Consider the following 19,840-nt stretch of genomic DNA (forward strand, 5'->3'; position numbering starts at 1 on the left):
CACTGTCCGAGTTCTCCCTACCTTTCTGGTTTTGAAGCACATAAATACTCCTTTTCTGTTTCAATTATAGTGCAAGGTTCATAGGATTAAATTTTAGAATTCATAAACATGAAGATTGATACTAATATTTCTATTTAAATGAATTTAAATCTATGTGGTTTAGAAAATCAAAAACATAATGTATGATTGAATCTTAATTGTATTTTTCAAGAGGCTGTCAGAATACAGGCAAGAGAAACCTGTAGCAATCCCCTTTGAAAGAACTGATAATCATTCAACAAAACCTGCTGCAAAGGATTAGTGAAGAAAATGAAAAACTGTGTGTGGGTAACATTGATTTCTTTGATAGTCAGTGGCATAAATTGACATCACTACATCAGAATCACAGCACAGGCCCTTATGTTCAAAATACAGGTCTATGCCAACTAAAATGCCAATCTAAATTAGTCCTATTTACCTGTGAATCTACCATCTAAACCCTTCCCATTCAAAGTACGTTTATTTATCCAAGTGTTCATGCAGCATACACTTGGATATGCAGGGGGCTAAATTCACCCCACACCACCAGCGATACCCTCCGCCACTCAGCGAAACAACCCCCTCAACCCTGCCCAAACCTAATCCTAAGGTCCAAAGGACCACATACCCCAACTAAACCAGACGGTACCCCAGTGAACCCTGGCCACACCCCCACAAGGAGGCCTACTTAATGCTGGACCCCGTGCTCCTTTTCCCCTCTCTCCACCAGGGGTCCAAGTTCACTCCACTACACAATAAGTTTGGGCAGCCCAACCCTAACCCTCCCACCACCACGAGATCCCCTGACCCCACTACCCAGCAATACACCTTGGCCCAACACCTCCAACCCTTCAGCACACCCCATAAACCCTACGCCTCTCACCGGCAGAAGGCCATGCTCACCCCACACCACCAGTACTCAGATTCACCCAATATCACCAGCAGTTAGACTCCTGGTTCAGTCCTTCCCCCTACTACAAGGACAACCCCCCCTCCCCCCGCACACCCCAAATAACCCGCCAGTCCCCAAAGAAAAGGACAGCCCCACCTCCCAGCCATACCCCTAATCCCAATACCTCTAACCCTCCTACACTCCCCCACAAACCCTAGGTCTCTCCCCACCAGGGAGCCATGTTCACCCCACATCACCAGTATCACGCCACCCCACAAACATTCCCAGTCCTACCCTTCATCCTAACTCTAACTTCCTATGGAACACGCACCCCAAATGAATCAGACAGTACCCCAAATAACACAAGCCAGTCCCCAAAAAGGAGTTTACGTAACACCACCCCCACTGTCCCCTCTTGCACCCCACCCCAGCATCAACCCTAACCCTAACATCTCTCCCCCCACCAGAGGGCCAGATCCACCCCACATCAGCGGTACCACACCACCCCACAAACATCCCCAACCCTACACTTCAGCCTAATCCTAACTTCCAAGGGAACGCGCACTCCAACTAAAACAGGCAGCACCCCACTAAACCAGATAGAACCCCAAATTACCCAAGCCAGTCCCCAAAAAGGACAGCCCCACCTCTCAGCCAAACCCCTAATCCTAACACCTCTAACCCTCCTACACTCCCCCATAAACCTGAACCCCCTCCCCACCAGGGAGCTGGGTTCACCTCACATCACCAGTATGGCGCCATCCCTCAAACATTCCCAATCGGACCCTGTATCCTAGCCTTAACTTCCAACGGACTGCGCACCCCAACTAAACCAGACAGCACCCCAAATAACCCAATCCACACCACACAAAAGGGCTTACATAACAGTCCTTTACCCTATCCCTAAAGCTAACATCTCCAACCATGCTACACACCCCCATAAACCCAAGCCACCAAGGAGCCAGATTCACCCAAGATTACCAGCAGTTAGGCTCCCAGTCCAGTCCTTCCCCCCCCCCCCCCCACCACTGAGAAGGAACACGCCCCCACCCCTGCAATGCCATTTGCCACCCTACTCCACCTCCCTTTGTCGGGAATCCTCAACCCCCCATTACTTAACTCTATACCCAGGCTGGTCCTTCCCCCAAAAATACCCTTCAATTAGCTGCTGCACACCCCCTAGATCACAGCACCCAGTCACTAAAAAAAACCCCAAATCCAAAGCACTATCCATAAATAATAACTCCACCAATTTAACTTAAACTCCAGAATGGAGGTTAACAAGGAGGAAGATCTCAATAAAGGCAAGTCGGGGACCGAGATGATGACAACGTGGGCCAAAAAACAAAGTGGCAGGGTGAAGTGATAGGCATCTCCAGTATGAGATCCACAAACACTAGAGGGTTATTTTGCCCACTGCCTGTATACTCACATTTCATACATTTCCCCAGCCTGAGGGAAAAACTTCTATCACTGAAGTATCACAGGAGTCCCTACATGGAATGCTTTTGTGTTGGTCACAGCACTTTAATGATCTAGCCAGCAACACCTTGCAAATACTATACATAGATTGTTTACCCAATCTCAAACCAAATTGCAGAAATAATTTTGAGACAAGAGACTGCAGATGGGGAAATGTGCACAGAACACATTGCAAGAGGAACGCCAGGAGTTTATTTTTTGGTATGAATTTAGTTGGAGCTTTTAAGCTCATGGCCTGCCACCTCTGTGGTTCTTCAAGGAACCACTGTGGGCTACTAAAGACTCTGATTTTGGAAACAGCAGAATTCAGGTGGCAGAGTAGGTGCTAAGTGTCTTACAGAGACCTGGGTCCTTCACTGCCTCTGAATGGAGTGATCGTGGGCTTCCTTCCACATCCCAAAGACATGCAGTTCATTACGTCTCTGAATTTCCCCAGTGTGCAGGTTTTTTAAACAAAAGGATAAAAATAAGATTATAGTGTAAATATGTAGGCGATGACTGACATGGCTCGAATCCACAGGGTCTGTTTCAGTGCTCTCCTTCTCTGTGAGAACTGAATCTGCAGATTTCAGAACCAGAAGTTGACAAAATGGTGTAATTTTGGTGCTCACCTGAATTATCAAGCAGAATGAATTTTATTCTGCAACTTTCTCCATTCAGTTGCATGTTCAATGGAAGCTAGTTAGGCAGCTAAAAAGTCTAAGCTGATGTCTGAGGGACATGTATTAAAAAATGGAGGATATCAATTGGAGCAATCGAAAAGTTATCACTGTCTCTCCAAACGAATAACCCTAAGAACCAGAGAATTGTTAAAACACATGAAACGTAAATGCCCTACCTTTGATAAGGTGATTGGTGTTCTTCAGAAGATACCGAGAGGGAGTTCAGATCCTTGCTAGAACCTGTGGGAGATGATGATGATGCAATTGTTCCAGGAGCAGAAACCTCTTTTCCAGAGTCTGTAAATGGGTAGGGTGGAGCTTTTGTTCCAATGGCAGGGAAATCTTTCTCCTGGCTGTCAGATTCCACAGAATTATGTGGAACTGTAAAATCCCTCTGGTCTTCTTTCAAGCTGGAGCCAGACTCTGAATCAGAAGTATGTCCACTGGATAACATCTTTGACCCATGACCTTGGTTCAATCCATCAAAACTACCATGTTCAGAGTCAGAGCTGCTAGCTTTGAAGTTCAACGATAAGAAAGGAATCTGCAAAATTATATCAAGTTATATGAAGCACATTTATCTTTAATTTGAAACCATGCATTATGCAATTCTCATATGAAAACATATAACACATAGCAGCAGAATTTGGCAACTTTGTTCAGCGAGTATATTCCACCATTCAATCATGCAGATTTATTTTCCTTCTCATTCTCTTGCTTTCCCCGTGACCTTTGACACCCTTACTAATCAAGAACCTATCAATCTCTGCTTTAAACATAACCCAATGACTTGGCCTCCACAGCTGTATGTGGAAATGAATTCCACAGATTCACCATCCTTTGGCCGAAGAAATTCTTCATCATCTCTGTTCTAAAGGGATGTCCTTGTATTCTAAGGCTGTGTTCTCTGGTTCTAGACTCCTCCACCATTGGAAACATCCTCTCCATGTTCTCTCTATCTGGGTATCTAGGCCTTACAATATTTGGCAAGTCCCCACCTCAATCTTTTAAACTTCAGTGAGTACAGGCCCAGAACTATCAAATGTCTGAAGCGATTTGGAATAAAGGCATTGCAAAACACTGAATTCTAAAATTATAATAGTTTCAGATCAGATTGGAACCACTTTACTCCAGCTAAAGATCTAGTTAAAATGTCTCAATTTAGCCTAAACCTTGATTTGCTTGCATTTCCTCTTCCAGCTAATCCGATGCTGAGGAACTTGATAGAGTTCCAGAGGTAGTGAACTACTACAAACACAAGAGATTGTCCAGAAGCTGGGCATCCAGAGTGACACACACAAAATGCTGGGGGACCCAGCAAGTCAGGCAGCATCTATGGAGATGTTTGACTGTTTATCCTTTTCCATTGATGCTGTCTGACCTGCTGACCCCCATTTTGATGTGCTACTCTACAAACATTCATTAAATATCAATCCCTGGATGCAGACTTTGAAAAGGCAGCAAATTTCACACCTTTTCCTCAGTGGGACTTTGTACATTTCCTCCCCCAGCATGAACATGCCATGAGGTACAGTGCTGCAGGAATTTTACGTAACACTTTACTTACCTAACAATTCTTAGACATACATCAGAATGGTGAGTGCCCCAAAGAAGAAGTTGGCTTGAAAGTATTTGCAGCATCTGCAGTTCCTCACTCCCACCACCCCACCCCACCCCCAAAATTCTGCAGTTTTGCACCTTAAGCTGCCCCTCACCAGGAAATTAGGCTTGCAATACAGGTAGCTTGAAACTACAGCCCTTCCCAAACACACAAGTTTAAATCCATCTGTGAACTGGAACAAGTTTTTATATCAGTTTGCAGCTTTTCTAAGGTCAGTAGTCAGTGACCAAAGGTAAGTACAATAAGTCACAGCTGGCAATTCATTCACTGTTATAATTCAGTTGGTCACATTTTTCTTTAAACCCCACACTTTCTCATTGAACTAAATTGACATGTCATTTGTATGACAAATACACTTATGTCAGGAAGTATCTGTAACGAATTGCTCAACTCAGGGTATTCAAGTTCATGTTTAAATTCACTGTCATTCAGCTGTACACATGTGTATGGTAAAATGAAACAATGAAGACCAAGGTGTAAAACAGTATGTATATCACATACAGCACATAAAATATTGACAGACAGATAAAATACTCTGTAGATGTACCAGCTGACATAAAGTGCATATGACAGAGTTAAATATACAACAGAGTTAATTTTACTGGCATTGTCATAAATAACATGTAATGTATGGTAACGTGGAGTTTGGAAGTCTCACAGCCTAGGAGTGAGGGGAGAGGCTGTTATCTAGCCTAATAGTCCTTGTTCACATGCTGTGGTACCTTCTGCCTGATGATAGGAAGTCAGAAAATGTGGGACGATGGGAGGCGCTCTTGACACTGCTGAGGGCTCTGCAAACACAGCACTTCTGGAATATGTCTTGTGGGGGGGGGGGGGGGGGGAAGAGGGAAGAGAGACTCAGACGATTTTCTGTGCTGTTCTCACAATCCACTGCTGTGTATTGGGAGAAGAGAGACTCAGACAATTCTCTGAGCAGTTCTCACAATCCACTACGGTGCACTGGGGGAAAGACAGACCCAGACGATTCTCAGCTGTTCTCACAATCCACTACGGTTTGTTGTTGGAAGTGAGACGCAGATGGTTCTCTGTGCGGTTCTCACAATCCACTGCTGTGTACTGGAGGAAGAAAGACCCAAACGGTTCTCTCAGATGCTCTCACAATCCACTCCTGTGTGTTGGGGGAACAGAGATCCCACAGATTCTCTACTCTCTCTCTCACACACTTTCCAATAGACTGACCCACAGATTCACCACTCTCTCTCAGCCTTTCCAGTAGACAGTCCCACAGATTCACCACTCACTCTCAGCCTTTCCAGTAGACAGTCCCACAGATTTACCACTCACTCTCAGCCTTTCCTGTACACTAGTGGTCGCCAACCTTTTTAAGCCCAAGATCCCCTACCTCGGCCTCAGTGAAAGGCAAGATCGACCCCCAGATCAATTAGTTACATGCATTCGCACCAGGGCAGAAAAGACCCCACAACCAGGAAGTAGAAATAATGTATAAATAATGTACCAGGGGTACCCACCCTTTTTTGCACCACAGACCAGTTTAATATTGACAATATTCTTGCGGACCAGCCGACTTTGGGGGGGGGGGGGGGGGGGTTTAATCACGACCAGAATACAGCGATACTCGAAGCAGGTTCCTTATGTCCAGTCTATTCCACAATTTAGTTTTCGCAGCTCTCAGCACTTAGCTTCTGTCCTGCGCTGCTCATGTTTTTTTCCACTCACAAAACTCAACGGGTTCGTCATTCAGTGCGGGGTGCTTGGACTCAGGGTGCTGAAGCAGTTTTGAGTGCTTCATTGCCTCATTAGACCACCTCACACCCGCCCACCGCCAGACGCCTTGGCCAGGTGCGGCTGGTCGTGGATGGAGTGAGAGGACAAGGTCAGGGCCAGAGGTTCCCATGCTGGAGCTGCAGCGGTCACAGTCTGGACAGAGCGACAGAACCAAGCGAGGATTGCGTTAGAACGCGTGCCCGACCCCCTTGTAGGATCTATCGGCCGACAAAAGTTTGTTTTAGTAGATCACAGCGAGGTAGCTGCTCTGCTACTTACAAAACACTGAGCCCGAATTAAGTCGTCTGCGAATATTTTAGCACCGGGTTCCCCACGAACATTCGGTGTGCTAAACAGGTTTAGTGGCAGTGCCCATCTGTCCGCGCTCCGGGCCGGTAGCAACGACACTTCCCGCCAGCCGCACGAGGCGGCCAGTGATCCCTGGCGCGAGAGTATCTCTGATGACCTCATGTGGGTTCCAGTTCAATAGTGGCTGAGACAGGGAATGAGGAAAGGTGCAGCTGACTCATATCGTTTCCTCGTGGTCCAGTGGTTGGGGACCACTGAACTACACTGTGTACTGCAGGGTAGCTACACGCTTGCACACTGGGCAGGAAGAACGGAACTAAAACCCCGCAACCCAGAAACAATCTGTCAACAGTATTTGTGTATTTCTTTTTCTATTTTTTTCAAAGAACTTCTGGGAAAGTCTCAAAGATTGACCAGTCGATAGCGATCGACGGATTGGTGACCACTACCGTAGACAGTCCCAGATTCATTATTCCCTCTCTCAGCCTTTCTGGTGGACTGTCCCACAGACTCACTATTCTCTCTCTCTCCCTCCCTTCCTTTCCGGTAGACAGTCCCAGATTCACAACTCCCTTTCAGCCTTTCTGGTGGACAGTCCAACAGATTCACTATTTACTCTCAGCCCTTCCCGTAGACAGTCCCACAGACTCACTGCTCCCTTTCAGCCTTTCTGAAGAAAGAACAAAGAATAATACAGCACAGTACAGGCCATTCGGCCCACAGTGTTGTGCCGACCCTTAAACGCTGCCTCCCATATAACCCTCCAACTTACATTCCTCCATATACCTGTCCAGTAGTCTCCTAAATCTCACTAGTGTATCTGCCTCCAACACTGACTCAGGCAGTGTATTCCACACACCAAACACTCAGAGTGAAAAACCTTCCTCTAATATCCCCCTTGAACTTTCCTCCCCTTACCTTAAAGCCATGCCCTCTTGTATTGAGCAGTAGTGCCCTGGAGAAGATCCTTGTGGGACATCACTAGTCATCACCCTCCAATCTGAATGTACTCCCTCCACCACGACCCTCTACTTTCTGCAGGCAAGCCAATTCTGAATCCACCTGGCCAAACTTCCCTGGATCCCATGCCTTCTGACTTTCTAAATAAACCTACCTTGTCAAATGCCTTACCAAAATCCATGTAGATCATATCCACTGCACTACCCTCATCTATATGCCTGGTCACCTCCTCAAAGCACTCTATCAGGCTTGATAGACACGATCTGCCCTTCACAAAGCCATGCTGACTGTCCCTGATCAGACCATGATTCTACAAATGCCTATAGATTCTATCTTAAAGAATCTTTTCCAGCAGCTTTCCCACCACAGACGTAAGGTTCACTGGTCTATAATTACCTGGACTATCCCTACTACCTTTTTTGAACAAGGGAACAACATACGCCTCCCTCCAATCCTCTGGTACCATTCCCGTGGACAAGGAGGACATAAGGATCCTAGCCAGAGGTTCAGCAATCTCTTCCCTTGCCTCATGGAGCAGCCTGGGGAATATTCTGTCAGACTTATCCGTCCTAATGTATTTGAACAACTCCCAACACCTCTTCTCCCTTAATATCAACATGCTCCAGAACATCAACCTCACTCATATTGACCTCACCATCAAGTTCCCTCTGTCACGCAAGTGAGAAACTGCTAGAAAGTTCAGCAGTCTAATGAACAAGGAGGCAATTAAGAGAGAGGACTCTGACTTGGTTTTGATAATACTTTTAATTGTGACTTTGAGAGAGAGAGAGAGTACAGCGCCAGCTGAGACACGAGACACCAGGGTAACAGATCAGAGCGGTTGAGTTAACGGACGGCTGGAATTTCGAATGGATTAAAAAAAGTTGAGGCTATTGGTCTGATAACGGCAGAGGAGACACGACACGGGAGAAGTGCGAAAGCTACCTGAGAAACCACTGGTGGAGTTTAAGACCACCACGAGGGTGGAGGCCACGGACCGATTAATTACGACCCGATTACCAGTGGGGGTAAGAGCTTACCTGTGGGGGTCTGCTGGTGGTGAACCCGTGCTGTGGGTTAGTAGACCATTCCCTAGAAGGGGCTCTGTCCATCTGTGTCTGTGTGGGGTTCACACAAAGTGACTCTAAAGACTTCGGAAGCAAGAACAACTAAAGCTGCCAACTTAAACATCAACTCAATTAACTCTCACTCTCTCCATCAATTCAACTCGACGCAACACAAAGTGAACTAACCTGCTTAAACTTACCTGACACTGATATCTACCTCCAGGACTATTATCTTTGTATCCACTCACACATTTATGGAGATTTTTATATATATATATATAAAATATAAATTAAAAATAGTTTATAACCTGTATCATATTATTCGGTTTTAATGATATTAATTCCTAGTAGTAATAAATATAGTCTTAATTTATAGTAACCAGACTCCAGGTGTGTTCCATTTCTGCTGGTCCTTTTCAACTTGTCACGGGATTTGTGACACCTCTCATTGGTGAATACCAAAGAGAAGTATTCACCGAGGACCTCACTCACTTCCACAGCTTCCAGGCACATTTCCCATCTTCTCTAATCGGTCCTATCTTCACTCCTGTCAACCTTTTGTTCTTCACATAATTGAAGAATGCCTTGGGGTTTTCCTTTACCCTACTTGCCAAGGCCTTCTCATGCCCCCTTCTTGATCTCCTCAGCCCTTTCTTAAGCTCCTTTCTTGCTATCCTATATTCCTCAATAGACTCATCTGATCCTTGCTTCCTAAACCTTTTGTGTGCTGCCTTCTTCTATTGGACTAGATTTTCCACCTCACTTGTCACCCATGATTCCTTCACCCTACCATTCTTCATCTTCCTCACTGGGACAAATTTATCCCTAACATCCTGCAAGAGATCCCTAAACATCGACCACATGTCCATAGTACATTTCCCTGCAAAAACATCATCCCAATTCACACCCGCAAGTTCTAGCCTTATAGCCTCATAATTTGCCCTTCCCCAATTAAAAATTTTCCTGTCCTCTGATTCTATCCTTTTCCATGATAATGTTAAAGGCCATGGAGTGGTGATCACTGTCCCCAGATGCTCACCCACTGAGAGATCTGTGACCTGACCCAGTTCGTTACTTAATACTAGATCTAGTATGGCATTCCCCATAGTCGGCCTGTCAACATACTGTGACAGGAATCCATCCTGGATACATCTGACAAACTCTGCCCCATCTAAACCATTGGAACTAATCAGGTACCAGTCAATATTAGGGAGGTTAAAGTCACCCATGATAACAATCCTGTTATTTTTGCACCTTTCCAAAATCTGCCTCCCAATCTGCTCCTCAGTATCTCTGCTGCTACCAGGGGGCCTATAGAATACTCCCAACAGAGTAACTGTTCCCTTCCTGTTCCTGGCTTCTACCCATACTGACTCAAAAGAGGATCCTGCAGCATTACCCACCCTTTCTGAGCTGTAATAGTATCCCTGACCAGTAATGCCACCCCTCCTCCCCTTTTTCCTCCTCTCTATCCTTTTAAAGCACTGAAATCCAGGAATATTGAGAATCCATTCCTGCCCTGGTGCCAGCTAAGACTCTGTAATGGCCACTACATCATAATTCCATGTATGTATCCAAGCTCTCAGTTCATCACCTTTGTTCCTGATGCTTCTTGCATTGAAGTACACACACTTTAGCCCTTCTACCTTAACACCCTTTATTCTGTTTCTCAAAGCCTCTTTATATGCTGGATCTGGCTTTCCTCCATGCACTACACTTGCAGCTCTCACATGACCTTTATCCTCCTCCACCTATCTGCTCTAACACTCTGGATCCCCTCCCTCTGCAAATCTAGTTTGCTGATACACCATCCCGCAGATTTAGTGCTCACTCTCATTCTTTCTAGTCCACAGTCTTGCAGGTTCACCACTCTCTCTCAGCCATTCTGATAGTCACAAAGATTCACTACACTCTCTCAACCTTTCTAGTACACGGTCCACAGATTCAGCACTCTCTCTCAGCCTTTCTGGTACACAATCCCAGACTCACTACTCATCCCTCATCCCTATCCCTCATCCCTCCTCCCTCTCCCTCTCTCTCTCCCTCTCTCAGCCTTTCTTGTAGACCAACCCAAAGATTCACCACACACTCTCAGCCTTTCTGGTAGACAGTCCCAGATTCAGTACTCTCACGCTCAGCCTTTCCCATAAACAATCAACATTCACTACTCTCTCTCAGGCTTTCCTGTAGACTAGTGGTCACCAACCTTTTTAAGCCCAAGATCCCCTACCTCAGCCTAAGTGAAAGGCAAGATCAACTCCAGATCGATTAGTTACACGCATGCGCACCGGGGCAGAAAAGACCGGAAGCAAAACCCTGCAACCCGGAAGTGGAAATAATGTGAAAACACCCGGGGTACTCACCCTTTATTGCACCACAGACCGGTTTAATATTGACAATATTCTTGCGGACCAGCCGACGGGGTGGGGGTGGGGGGGGGGGGGGGGGGGGGAGAGACAGGTGTTAAACACAAAGGGAATACAGTGATACTCGAAGCAGGCTCCTTATATCCAGTCTATTCCACAACTTAGTTTACACGGTTCTCGGCACTTGCTTCTGTCCTGCGCTGTTCACGTTTTTTTCCACTCACAAAACTCAACGGGTTCGTCATTCAGTGCGGGGTGCTTGGACTCAGGGTGCTGAAGCAGTTTTGAGTGCTTCATTGCCTCATTAGACCACCTCACACCCGCCCACCGCCAGACGCCTTGGCCAGGTGCGGCTGGTCGTGGATGGGGTGAGAGGACAAGGTCAGGGCCAGAGGTCCCCGTACCGGGGCCGCAGTGGTCGCAGTCCGGAGAGAGTGACCGACCAAGCGAGGAGAGAGACAGGGCGCCTGCCCACCCCCCCCCCCCCCCCCCCGTAGGATCTATCAGCTGAGAAAATTTGCTTTCAGTAGATTGCAGTGAGGTAGCTGCTCTGCTACTTATGAAATGCTGAGCCTGAATGAGGTCGTCCACGAATATTTTAGCACCAGGTTCCCCATGAACATTCGGTGTGCTAAACAGGTTTAGAGGTGGTACCCATCTGTCCGCGCTCCAGGCCAGTAGTAACGGCACTTCCCGCCGGCCGCGCTAGGCGGCCAGTTACCCGAGGCCAACCAGTGATCCCTGACGCAAGAGTATCACTGCGTATAGGCGACTGATGACCTCTCGTGTATTCAAGTTCAACAGTGGGCGTGACAGGGAATGAGGAAAGGTGTAGCTGACTCATATCGTTTCTTCTCTGTCAGCCTTTCTAGTAGACAGTCCCAGATTCATTACTCACTCTCTGAGCCTTTCAGGTAAACAATGCCACAGATTCACTACTCTCTCTCTCTCTCTCTCTCTCTCAACCTTTATGATAAAAAATGCAACAGACTACTCTCTCTCTGCCTTTCAGGTAGACCATCCCACAGACTCAATGCTCACTCTCGTTCTTTCTGGTAGACAGTCCCAGATTCACTATTCTCACTCTCAGCCTTTCTGGTACACAGTCCCACAGACTCACAACTCTCTCAGCCTTTCCTGTAGACAGTCCCAGATTCAGTACTCTCACCGTCAACCTTTCCCATAGACAGTCCCTTGGAATCACTACTCTCACTCAACCTGTCTGGTAGAGAGTCCCAGGTTCACCACTCACTCTCAGCCTTTCTGGTACACAGTCCCACAGATTAACCACTCACTCTCAGCCTTTCTGGTACACAGTCCCACAGATTAACCACTCACTCTCAGCCTTTCTGGTACACAGTCCCACAGATTAACCACTCACTCTCAGCCTTTCTGGTACACAGTCCCACAGATTAACCACTCACTCTCAGCCTTTCTGGTACACAGTCCCACAGATTAACCACTCACTCTCAGCCTTTCTGGTACACAGTCCCACAGATTAACCACTCACTCTCAGCCTTTCTGGTACACAGTCCCACAGATTAACCACTCACTCTCAGCCTTTCTGGTACACAGTCCCACAGATTAACCACTCACTCTCAGCCTTTCTGGTACACAGTCCCACAGATTAACCACTCACTCTCAGCCTTTCTGGTACACAGTCCCACAGATTAACCACTCACTCTCAGCCTTTCTGGTACACAGTCCCACAGATTAACCACTCACTCTCAGCCTTTCTGGTACACAGTCCCACAGATTAACCACTCACTCTCAGCCTTTCTGGTACACAGTCCCACAGATTAACCACTCACTCTCAGCCTTTCTGGTAGACAGTCCCACAGATTAACCACTCACTCTCAGCCTTTCTGGTACACTGTCCCACAGATTAACCACTCACTCTCAGCCTTTCTGGTACACTGTCCCACAGATTAACCACTCACTCTCAGCCTTTCTGGTACACTGTCCCACAGATTAACCACTCACTCTCAGCCTTTCTGGTACACTGTCCCACAGATTAACCACTCACTCTCAGCCTTTCCCATAGACAGTCCCAGATTCATTATTCCCTCTCTCAGCCTTTCTGGTAGACTGTCCCACAGACTCACTGCTCACTCTCATTTTTTCTGGTAAACTGTCCCAGACTCACTATTCACTATCAGCCTTTCTGGTAGACAGTCCCAGACTCGCTACTCTCCCTCTCTCTTTCTGGGATCCAATGCTACAGACTCGCAACTGTGATGTGGCAGGAGGAAGGGAACAAGTGCAGAGAGACAGAGGGGTGTAAAATTAGAGTAGAAGCAAAAAGTAGTAAGGTCAAAAATAAAAGTGGCAGGCAGGCAAATCCAGGGCAAAAATCAAAAAGGGACCACTTTTCAACATAATTGCATAAGTGCTCAGAGTGTTGTAAAAACAAGCCTGAAGGCTTTGTGTGTCAATACAAGGAGCATTCGTAACAAGGTGGATGAATTGAATGTACAGAATTATTAATGAATATGATATAGTTGGGATCACAGAGACATGGCTCCAAGGTGACCAAGGATGGGAGCTCAACATCCAGGGTTATTCAATATTCAGGAGGGATAGACAAGTGGGGTAGCATTGCTGGTTAGAGAGGAGATTAATACAATAGAAAGGAAGGACATTAACCTGGAGGATGTGGAATCAATATGGGTAGAGCTGCATAACACTAAGGGGCAGAAAACACTGGTGGGAGTTGTGTACAGGCCACCTAACAGTAGTAGTGAGGTTGCGGATGGCATTAAACAGGAAATTAGAAATGCGTGCAATAAAGGAACAGCAGTTATAATGGTTCAATTTACATATAGATTGGGTGAACCAAATTGGTAAGGGTGCTGAGGAAGAGGATTTCTTGGAATGTATGCGGGATGGTTTTCTGAACCAACATGTCGAGGAACCAACTAGAGAGCAGGCCATTCTAGGTTGGGTATTGAGCAATGAGGAAGGGTTAGTTAGCAATCTTGTGCGAGGCCCCTTGGGTAAGAGTGACCATAATATGGTGGAATTCTTCATTAAGATGGAGAGTGACATACCTAATTCAGAAACAAAGGTTCTGAACTTAAAGAAGGGTAACTTTGAAGGTATGAGACGTGAATTAACTAAGATAGACTGGCAAATGATACTTAAAGGGTTGACGGTGGATATGCAATGGCAAGCATTTAAAGATCGCAAGGATGAACTACAACAATTGTTCATCCCAGTTTGGCAAAAGAATAAACCAGGGAAGGTAGGCTGACAAGGGAAATTAGGGATAGCATCAAGTTCAAAGAAGAAACATATAAATTAGCCAGAAAAAGCAGTACACCTGAGGACTGGGAGAAATTCAGAGTCCAGCGGAGGAGGACAAAGGGCTTAATTAGGAAAGGGAAAAAAGATTATGAGAGAAAGCTGGCAGGGAACATAAAAACTGACTGTAAAAGCTTTTATAGATACGTGAAAAGAAAAAGATTGGTTAAGACAAATGTAGATCCCTTACAGTCAGAAACAGGTGAATTGATCATGGGGAACAAGGATATGGCAGACCAATTGAATAACTACTTTGGTTCTGTCTTCACTAAGGAGGACATAAATAATCTTCAGGAAATAGTAGGGGACCGAGGGTCTAGTGAGATGGAGGAACTGAGGGAAATACATGTTAGTAGGGAAGTGGTGTTATGTAAATTGAAGGGATTAAAGGCAGATAAATCCCCAGGGCCAGATGGTCTGCATCCCAGAGTGCTTAAGGAAGTAGCCCAAGAAATAGTGGATGCATTAGTGATAATTTTTCAAAACTCCTTAGATTCAGGATTAGTTCCTGAGGATTGGAGGGTGGCTAATGTAACCCCACTTTTTTTTAAAAAAAGGGAGAGAGAAACCGGGGAATTATAGACCGGTTAGCCTGACATCGGTGGTGGGGAAAGTGCTAGAGTCAGTTATCAAAGATGTGATAACAGCACATTTGGAAAGCGATGAAATCATTGGACAAAGTCAGCATGGATTTGTGAAAGGAAAATCATGTCTGATGAATCTTACAGAATTTTTTGAGGATGTAACTAGTAGAGTGGATGGGGGAGAACCAGTGGATGTGGTATACTTGGATTTTCAAAAGGCTTTTGATAAGGTCCCACACAGGTTAGCGTGCAAACTTAAAGCACACGGTATTGGGGATATGGTATTGATGTGGATAGAGAATTGGTTGGCAGACAGGAAGCAAAGAGTGGGAATAAATGGGACCTTTTCAGAATGGCAGGCAGTGACTAGTGGGGTACCGCAAGGCTCAGTGCTGGGACCCCAGTTGTTTACAATATATATTAATGATTTAGACCAGGGAATTAAATGCAGCATCTCCAAATTTGCAGATGACACAAAGCTGGGCAGCAGTGTTAGCTGTGAGAAGGATGCTAGGAGGATGCAGGGTGACTTGGATAGGTTAGGTGAGTGGGCAAATTCATGGCAGATGCAAGTTAATGTGGATAAATGTGAGGTTATCCACAAGAACAGGAAAACAGATTATTATCTGAATGGTGGCTGATTAGGAAAAGGGAAGGTGCAATGAGACCTGGGTGTCATTGTACAACAGTCATTGAAAGTGGGCATGCAGGTACAGCAGGCGGTGAAAAAGGCAAATGGTATGTTGGCATTCATAGCAAGAGGATTCAAGTACAGGAGCAGGGAGGTTCTACTGCAGTTGTACAAGGCCTTGGTGAGACCACACCTGGAGTATTGTGTGCAGTTTTGGTCCCCTGATCTGAGGAAAGACATTCTTGCTGTACAGGGAGTACAAATAAGGTTCACTAGATTGATTCCTGGGATGGCAGGACTTTCATATGAAGAAAGACTGGATCGACTAGGCTTATACTCACTGGAATTTAGAAGATTGAGGGGGGATCTTATTGAAACGTATAAAATTCTAAGGGGACGGGACAGGCTAGATGCAAGAAGATTGTTCCCAATGTTGGGGAAGTCCAGAACGAGGGGTCACAGTTTAAGGATAAAGGGGAGGCCTTTTAGGACCGAGATGAGGAAAAACTTCTTCATACAGAGAGGTGAATCTGTGGAATGCTCTGCCACAGGAAACAGTTGAGGCCGGTTCATTGGCTATATTTCAGAGGGAGTTAGATATGGCCCTTGTGGCTAAAGGGATCGGGGGTATGGAGAGAAAGCAGGTACAGGGTTCCGAGTTGGATGATCAGCCATGATCATACTGAATGGCAGTGCAGGCTCAAAGGGCCGAATGGCCTACCCCTGCAACTATTTTCTATGATTCTACACACTCACTCTCTCTCTCAGCCTTTCTGATAGACCATCCACTCGACTTCTCTCTCTCTCTCTCTCCTCCCCCCCCCCCCCCACCTCCCTCCCTCTCCCCCTCCTCCCCTCTTCTGGTAGACAGTCCCAGATTCACTACTCACTCTCTCAGCCTTTCAGGTAGACAATGCCACAGACTCACTACTCTCTAACTCAGCCTTTCTGATAAAAAATGCCACAGACTGAATACTCTCTCTCTCTCTCTCTCTCTCTCTCTCTCTCGCCTTTCAGGTAGACCATCCCACAGACTCACTACTCTCTCTTTCTCAGCCTTTCTGGTAGACAGTCCCACAGATTCTCTACCCTCTCTTAGCCTTTCTGTGAACAATGCCACACATTCACTATTCTCCAGATCAGGGGTTTCCAACCTTTTGTTTTAATGCCATGGGTCCATCACCTCTCAAAGTCCAACACTACATCCCCATCATGAAAGGTGGAAATGGGCAAGGCTGCACACCAGGGTCTGGTGGAGGCTTACAGCCAATTCACTGTACAGTCGATACAATGGATTGAAAGTTCAACCATACCATCAACTTTGGGTGATGGAGACGGGAGGCCATCAATAGCCTCTGGTCCAGTGGAGCTGAGGGCCTGAGGAGAAGATGATGAAGAATCCTACCAGTAACTGAGTGGTCTGTGGACCTCAGTTTGGGAACTCCTGCTTTATATAGATATTGTTTCGTTATACTAAATACAAACTTGAGATTTCTCTCCTTACAGGCAGCCACAGAACAAAGAAACCATTAAAAAAGACCATCAAGAACACGTTGTGCAGGAAAAACACTGATTATGCTAGCAGTAAAAGTAAACAAATAACAGTCAGAACTGACGTCTGCAGCCTCGGTTCAGTGTAGAGACAAGTAAATCTCACAGAGCAATGAGCTGAACTGGCCTGTCCCTCTCCTTCGGTAATGACACCCTGTCCTTTGCAATCTGGCCTGGCTTAAATCAGCCAAACCCCCAGAGTTTCCTCACTGGACCCCACTGCTTCAATTCAACCTGTATCTGACCTTTCCAAATGATAAAAACCTTTGATACAGAACTCTGGCTTCAGACATTCCAGATAGAGAATAGTTAAGACAAAGCTGTTCTAACACTTCGGGTGAGGTATTCAAGTGGTAGGCTTGACTCACATATTACATATTTTACAAAGCAGGTCTAAGGTTACAACTCCCTACTCCATCAAAAATGAAGAATCTGGTTTATAATACTCAACAAGGGGAGAAACAAGCAGCATCCAGTCCTGATTATGCCTCGGCCTGAAGCGTTAACTACTTATTCCCCTCCAAAGGTGCTGCCCAACTTGCTGGACTTCCTCCAGCATCTTGTTTGCATTGCTGAAGATTTGAAACATCTGAAGAATCATGTCTATTGATTTAATTACTGCAATGAATACTTTGTTCTCACGACTTCTGTTCGAGCACAGATTCGAAGGTTTTAAAACAAGGATTAAAACAAGTATTCATTTTAAAGTACTTCAAACTAAACAGGGCATGGCAATCAGGCAAATAAAAAATTAAATTATTCTCTCCTACAGATATTTCCTTTACTGAGCCACATGACTCCTTATAGCAAATTTGTTTGTGTCCTGCATATCTGGAGAATACAAATCTCAGAGTTGTTTACTGTATACATATTTTGAGAATAAATGAACCTTTGAACGTTCATTTAGCAAACACCAGCTTCTGCAGAACACGAGGAAATCTGCAGATGCTGGAAATTCAAGCAACACACACAAAATGCTGGTGGAACGCAGCAGGCCAGGCAGCATCTATAGAGAGAAGCGCTGTCGACGTTTCGGGCTGAGACCCTTCATTGGGACTAACTGAAAGGAAAGATAGTAAGAGATTTGAAAAGTAGGAGGGGATGGGGAAAATGCGAAATGATAGAAGACCGGAGGGGGTGGGGTGAAGCTAAGAACTGGAAAGGTGATTGGCAAAAGGGATACACAGCTGGAGAAGGGAAAGGATCATGGGACGGGAGACCGAGGGAGAAAGTAAGGGGGAGGGGAGCACCAGAGGGAGATGGAGAACAGACAGAGTGATGGGCAGAGAGAGAAAGAAAAAAGAGGGGAAAAAAAAACTAAATAACAGGGATGGGGTAAGAAGGGAAGGAGAGGCATTAACAGAAGTTAGAGAAGTCAATGTTCATGCCATCAGGTTGGAGGCTACCCAGCCAGTATATAAGGTGTTGTTCCTCCAACCTGAGTGTTGCTTCATCTTGACAGTAGAGGAGGCCATGGATAGACATATCAGAATGGGAATGAGACGTGGAATTAAAATGTATGGCCACTGGGAGATCTGGCCACTGGGCTTCTGCAGAATGTAGCTGTAATGACCATAAGACACAGGAACAAAATTAGGCTACTTGGCCCATCAAGTCTGCTCCGCCATTTCATCATGGCTGATCCCCTTTTTCCTCTCAACCCCACTCCATCCTCCAGCTAGTTTCTCCACATCTGTTTTAAATGGATGCCTCTCTATCCTGACGCAATGCCCTTTTGTCCCAGACTCCCCCACCATGCGAACATCGTTTCCACATCGACTCTGTCTATGCCTTTCAACATTCAAAAAGTTTCAATGAGATTCCCCCCACAATCTTTCTAAATTCCAGCGTACAGACCCAGAGCCATCAAACATTCCTCGTATGATAACCCTTCATTCCTGTAATCATCTTTGTGAACCTCTTCTGGACCCTCTCCTCTGTCAGCATATCTTTTCTTAGATGAGGAGCCCAGAACTGTTCACAGTACTCAAGGTGAGGCCTCACCAGTGCCTTATAAATCCTCAGATTCATATCCCAGCTCTTGTGCTCTGGACCTCCTGAAATGAATGCTAACATTGCATTTGCCTTCCTCACCACCGACTGTACCTGCAAGTTAACCTTTATCTATGCTACTTGTAATCTCCTTAAAGAATGCCAACAGGTTCGTCAGGCAAGTTTTCCCTTAAGGAAACCATGCTAACTCTGCCCTGTGTTACCAAGTACTCCATAACCTTATCCTTAATAATTGACTCCCAACAGCTTCCCAAGCACTGAGGTAAGGTTAACTGGTCTTTTGCTGCCTCTCTTCTTTCTTAAAGAGTGGAGTAGCATCACACATGGACTAGTAGCCTAATTAAAAATAGAATAAAACTTTATGACGAAGAACGGCTTTGATCGATCTAAATAGGACATTAAGAACACACTGTGAACTTACATCAAAATGGAGAGATTGATCATTCTGCTCCTGTTCTGCCTGTACATCATTATCTTTAGTGACGTCCAACCAAATATCCACAACCTCTGCTTCATCTTCTCTGGATTCATCATTGCCTTCCTCGTCATCCTCCTCAACTGGAGAACTCTCAGAACCACTGCTTTCCTTCAAACTGTACATGAACACAGCATTCCCAACATTAGATTGAGAATCA

General features: G+C 45.7%; 1 protein-coding gene across 1 annotated transcript in view; it reads right to left on the reverse strand.

Moving 5' to 3' along the window:
- The window catches only part of LOC132385268 (uncharacterized), a 267,698-nt gene that overhangs the window by 214,297 nt on the left and 33,561 nt on the right, over positions 1-19,840 (reverse strand). Inside the window, exons 14-15 of the mRNA XM_059957293.1 lie at positions 19,627-19,798; positions 3,231-3,598 (exon numbers count right to left, since the gene is read on the reverse strand). Coding sequence (XP_059813276.1) covers positions 3,231-3,598; positions 19,627-19,798 — 540 coding nt within the window. The remainder of the gene's footprint in view (positions 1-3,230; positions 3,599-19,626; positions 19,799-19,840) is intronic.

Source organism: Hypanus sabinus, chromosome X2 (genome assembly GCF_030144855.1).
Source record: "Hypanus sabinus isolate sHypSab1 chromosome X2, sHypSab1.hap1, whole genome shotgun sequence".
In the NCBI taxonomy this organism is placed as follows: Eukaryota; Metazoa; Chordata; class Chondrichthyes; order Myliobatiformes; family Dasyatidae; genus Hypanus; species Hypanus sabinus.